This window comes from Aplysia californica, unplaced genomic scaffold, assembly GCF_000002075.1.
Source record: "Aplysia californica isolate F4 #8 unplaced genomic scaffold, AplCal3.0 scaffold01038, whole genome shotgun sequence".
Classification (NCBI taxonomy): domain Eukaryota; kingdom Metazoa; phylum Mollusca; class Gastropoda; order Aplysiida; family Aplysiidae; genus Aplysia; species Aplysia californica.
This window is the reverse complement of record NW_004798308.1, coordinates 89,506-94,653: the sequence shown is the minus strand read 5'-3', so window position 1 is coordinate 94,653 and position 5,148 is coordinate 89,506. Positions and strand designations below refer to the sequence as shown.

The following is a 5,148-nucleotide window of genomic DNA, read 5'->3' as shown; positions in this document are numbered from 1 at the left end:
ACACATGCTGGAATTATGTGACAAATGTTCTGATGAAGTAGCATTTTGATGTGGTGTGTCACATAAGATGCATCTCTTAAACCACATGCAGGAATTAATTATATCAGAGATGTTCTGATGATATAAACAATGTTCTGATGACATAAACAGATGTTTTGATGTGTGGTATGTGTTTGACTCTGTCTCCAGCGCATGATCTCGGAGAAGAGATACCAGTACGTCTTAGACAGAGCCTGTTGTCAGTTCGAGCCAGACGATCCAGACTTCATCAGGGTGAGTGAGGCGTTGTTTTGATCCAAAAAGTTTATGTGATGTGTGCTGACAACATGAGTTACTTCTTGCAATCCACAAACGGAGATATTGGCCAAAAATTGACACTGGGGTCAACTTTGTACATTTCCTATTGATGCCATATTCTTTAACTATAACATGCCTTTTATTATTTCATGCTTATAAATTTTAAAAACTTCACCTATAAGTGTATTGTATTTATTTCCATGAGGTTTTGAATCCGAGAAGTAACTCATTTTGTCTGCCTGTTTCACATATTTTTATAAATGCTCTTTCGAGCCTCAGTGAAGGTAATCTGAAAAATGAGAGATTGCGTAGCTACCAACCAGTTTGTGAAAAACGTACTTAACTCATTTTTTAAGGTTCGAGTTGGAAGGTACGTTTTTGCGTCCGGGATTTACTTAGTCTCTGTTTTCTAGTATTGCTTCTCACGAACTTTCTGATGTTGAAGAAAAATTGTGAACCTTTCAAAGCAGGATTTGGGAATAATAATGAGAAGGAGGCCCGTAGGTCAATTTTAGAGACCTCTGCTAAACATTTCTGACGTTATTGTTGTCTAGACTTGTCTCTGTTATCATGATGCACGCTATCTAGGGTTGTTGCAAAAATTTCTCTCTGTCAAGTTGGCTGAAATGTCTGCGTGTTTTGACGATTGAAGTTGGGGTTTAGAGGGGAGGGACTGTGTGTTTGTACAAGGAAACTATTAAGCTAAAAGTCTGTTATATGAAGAAAGTGTGCATTTGAGAGGAGTGTGCCTGTGTATGGCGTGCATTGAGGAGGAGACTACAGCATTGTATAAGAAAAAATTCGGGACTTGAAAATTTGTTTGTTATGTTCGTGTTTGTAATGTACACGCTAGATATATATGTACAATGTAGTTTGGTTTTTTTCAGACCACTCACCGTGTGTACAATGCAGTAGATCAGTGTGGAGACTACGAGCATTTGAGGTCGACGCGCCACTTTGGCCCGCTGGCCTTTTACCTGGCGTGGCACTCGTCGATTGACGGCCTGCTGGTGGACATGCTCGACAGAGACAAGTATGTGGCCAGGCCCTCCAAGGGTTTGAGTGAACGAACCAGTCATAGTAACTGAGAGGAAGATATTTTAATCATTTTATAATGAGCACAAAGAGTTGGTCGTAAGAAACAGAGGGATCGAGTCAGAGTGATCAGATACTGTGGAACCAGTGATGCAGATTTTTCGGATAAGTAAAAAAAAAAAGCGAGTTTCAGTAATTGTTCGGATAAAAGTAAAAATTTGATAACCAATGTTCTTTTCCTGAAACTTCTGTGTTGTTGAAGGATTTTTCCTTTTTTTTGCTCCCATGGGTAGGGTCTGTTCTGCAGGGCTGCCCACCATTATGAATTTGGTGGAATTGTTACAATTTAAAATTTTTTTTGCAAAAATGCGATCGTAATACACCTGATTCCAATATTAAAAAAAAAAAATATTGGGCTACTACAACCCAATGCCATTCGTCTTTGTGTAAACCTAAGCCATTTCACCATTTTACCTCCAGGGAAGAAGACTATCCATGGCCATATTAACTCTTTAAACCCCATCGGATGCTGGGAGCGTCTGATACTAGTGACAACTGTTTCGTTTAATTTAGTGATAGTTTCTTCTTGTTTTTCGGAACCCAGATCCAAGTTTTAAAGTAATGACTAAGCCTTTGTTTCTGCAATTTAGAAGTTGGAGGCAAGCTTCTGGGGTTTTAATGAGACATAGCGCACCAGACTTAGGTGGCCGTAGAAAAAACTCAGGGTTTAAAGAGTTAAGACTTTTATAGTCAGATTACTAGGTTTTTAATTTGTTGATTACTAAAACATACGCTGGAAGGTGGGCAGTCCTGGGTCTGTGTCCTGTGATGGAGTCATGAAGACTGGAGCACTCACTCTGTTGTGTGTGTGTGTGTGAAGAAGCTATGATGGACAATCACTGAGAAAGAGGAATTCAACATACCAGCAGAAAGACGGACACTCGATTTAAAATCCCCCCCCACTCAGGAATCAAACTTGAGTCTCCTAGTCCTACCTACGTGCCTAACAACGAAGAGCCTAACCGCTACACCACAGACGTTGGAAACAACTATGGTGGAGTCTGCATGAACTGAACACAGTTAACAGGGGGGTCCTCATTATGACGGAGCCCTCTTTTGGTACGATCAATTTAAAAATGACATACATACTTCACTGAATTGGTAATTAAATCAGCAATTGTCAAAACAGGTCTATTTTATCGGGAATTCTTTAATAAGATGAAGAACTATCGAAATGGGTTCATTTGCTTTGATTTAATTGATATAGCTTGCAAAGAATATAGAGAGCCTTCTGTTGAGTGGGAATTTGTGCTCTATAAACAAATGTTACCTCCGTTATTATCTGTTGTTATAATTGTTTAATTTATTGACTCACCTCTCAGGGCTCAGGATGCCAGAGACGTGGTGGTCCTGTTTGCCGACGTGCACCCAAACAGCTCATGCGCAGCCGCCATCTCGGAACTACCTCAGCAAGACGATGATGTCGCAGTCATAAAGGTGAGTTGTTTGACCTCTGATAGTGCTCACAGATTAGTACAGTAACTCAACTCTTTCATCTGATCACTTCTGGAATTCTAGCAAATTAAACAGCTGTTCCTGGCTAAACACAGGGATGCCGTTTCTCCTTTATTTTAGTTGTTTTTTCCTTCTTTTTTTTAATCGTTTTTTTGGGCATCGCCCGTTAGGAAGTTTGTTTTATTGTTGAACTTTTCTGTCAAACATCTGTTGTCCTTATCTCTCCTCCTTTTCATTGTTTGTTACTCTCTTTTCTTCAGTCCTTTTATATTATATGACTTGTTTGTGTTGCATGCGCTGTAATCCCCTGACAAAGATTGAAACTTTAATTCTCTGCCTTTGGCTTTTTTTCCCTTTGACTCACTTCACAAAGTGTTTTCCTTTTTTTTGTTTTGACTGTTTGTACTACTACTTTCTGTCGGCTCCTCTTTCTTTTATCTTTTATTGCAAGGATTTGTCTTTTCTTGATCTGTGGGTAGTTGGTGGGTGCTCTGCTCCTTCTTTCCTAAAAAAAAATCTATTGTCTCTATCTCCCTTCCTTCTTTTTTGTGTTTGTTACTCTCTTGTAACACCTCTAATCTTCGGCACTTGTATGACCTTATTGTGTTGCAAGTGCTGTAAAACTCTTACTAAAACAATGACTATCGCTTAAACTTTTATTCTCTGCCTTTGGCATTTTTTCCTTTGTCTCACTTCACAAAGTGTTTTCTTTTTTTGTTTTGACTGTTTGTACTACTACTTTCTGTCGCCTTCTCTTTCTTATATATTTTATTGCAAGGATTTGTCTTTTCTTGATCTACTCACCCTTTCTTTCCATCCCCAGACATATTTATCCACTGACTGCAAGAACAAGGACAAAGTAGAACTCTCGCTACGGGCCATGGTCGACTCACAGAGGTCAAAGGGGAAGACACAGAACTCTTCCCTGTGATGAATGAATGAATGGATGAGGATGATGATGTGTTGGATTCGAATGGTGTGATTTGTGGAGAGGATCAAACTTGCAAAGGAATTCGGAATTTAAATATTAAATATGAATGTCCAGTGTTATTGCATGATGTTTTCTATGATTTGTTTTTAGCTTGAAAGTAATAAATGAACATGAACTTCTGAATATCTGGGTGTTTTTTTTTTTAAAGTTTAGTGCCCGTTGCAATAATGTAAAGTTATTTTAGAGGTGGGACCAGCGAGTTTAAAGTCTGTCTCTGAAAGGATTCAGCCAAATGGGAAAATTCGTGTAAATTGCCTTTCCTAAGGACACAATTTCAGACCCAGCACTTTCGGTTTGATCAATGTGTTCATTGGTTAGATCAGCACTAACAGATGATTTGGAACCACTGAGCACAAAGTCAAAAGTGAATGTATTGGTTTTAACTTTAACTCTAAAATAGTTAAATTTCTGTTGAGGATTCATTCCCTGACTGAACTTAACAGGGGAAGCACATTACTTGGATACCTAGCCGTGTAGACATCCAAGGAAACAGTCGATCTTCTGGCGGAAGAATCCTTATCCCTCCTGTTGGGGTCGTTGAAGATCACCCTCACACAGATGATATTTATATAATAAAGAAGGTCAAAAGTTATATCTCCAGTTTGTGGGAGGAACAACAGAGCAAATAAAAGAATAATAAAATGCGCAATTTAACTCTATCCGTACGCCCTGATGTCATTTTGTACCCCCGGGGTTGTATTCTTCATGTTTTAGAATACTTCTAGTACGAAGATCTCTTTGAAACTTTCAGTATTTCTCAAAAAATCATTTTGACAGACTGCTATGCAAAGCGTACTGATCGGATTAACGAGTAAATTTTCTCTTTGGAAAGTGGTGGCACAGAGTTCCCCACGTCGTATGGATACAATAGTAAAACACGACGTACGGATAGGGGTAACACTTTGTAGTCACCCACCCGGCTGTACAAAATACCCCATTTGGTCACCCAGCCAGGAGAGCCTCTTCTACAGACTTTTCGGGCCCGGCACAGAACTGCGCCAGGTGACCGGAATGGACAATTGTCACTGGCGCATTTTTGTGCCTAGTGACGGCAAAATGTTAACTAAATGATATAAATCGTGTCAATGAGGGCTTAGATACACCTACCACCTAAGCCAGGAAAAAACAAAGCTGGGAGTGTTCTTTGGCGTACACTATACCATAATTTGTTCACTTTCATCTGACTGCATTAAAATCCGGTGGTTTCTTTATTGGGCCCTATATTAAAGTTAAACCGCATACCCAAGATTTGAAGTTGTACTGTCTTCTACTTCCACAGAGAGGGAGGTTGGAGGGCGCCACTGGTAGGT

At 39.5% G+C, this 5,148-nt stretch overlaps 2 protein-coding genes across 4 annotated transcripts in view; both read left to right on the top strand.

The window, feature by feature from the left end:
• The window catches only part of LOC101845051 (28S ribosomal protein S22, mitochondrial), a 15,939-nt gene that overhangs the window by 10,483 nt on the left and 308 nt on the right, over window positions 1-5,148 (top strand). The window lies entirely within an intron of this gene.
• The window catches only part of LOC106013595 (28S ribosomal protein S22, mitochondrial), a 5,289-nt gene continuing 306 nt past the window's right edge, over window positions 166-5,148 (top strand). The window contains exons 1-4 of the mRNA XM_035973163.1: window positions 166-273; window positions 1,185-1,330; window positions 2,715-2,829; window positions 3,671-3,757. Of these exons, the coding sequence (XP_035829056.1) occupies window positions 193-273; window positions 1,185-1,330; window positions 2,715-2,829; window positions 3,671-3,757 (429 nt within the window). The 5' untranslated portion in view covers window positions 166-192. The remainder of the gene's footprint in view (window positions 274-1,184; window positions 1,331-2,714; window positions 2,830-3,670; window positions 3,758-5,148) is intronic.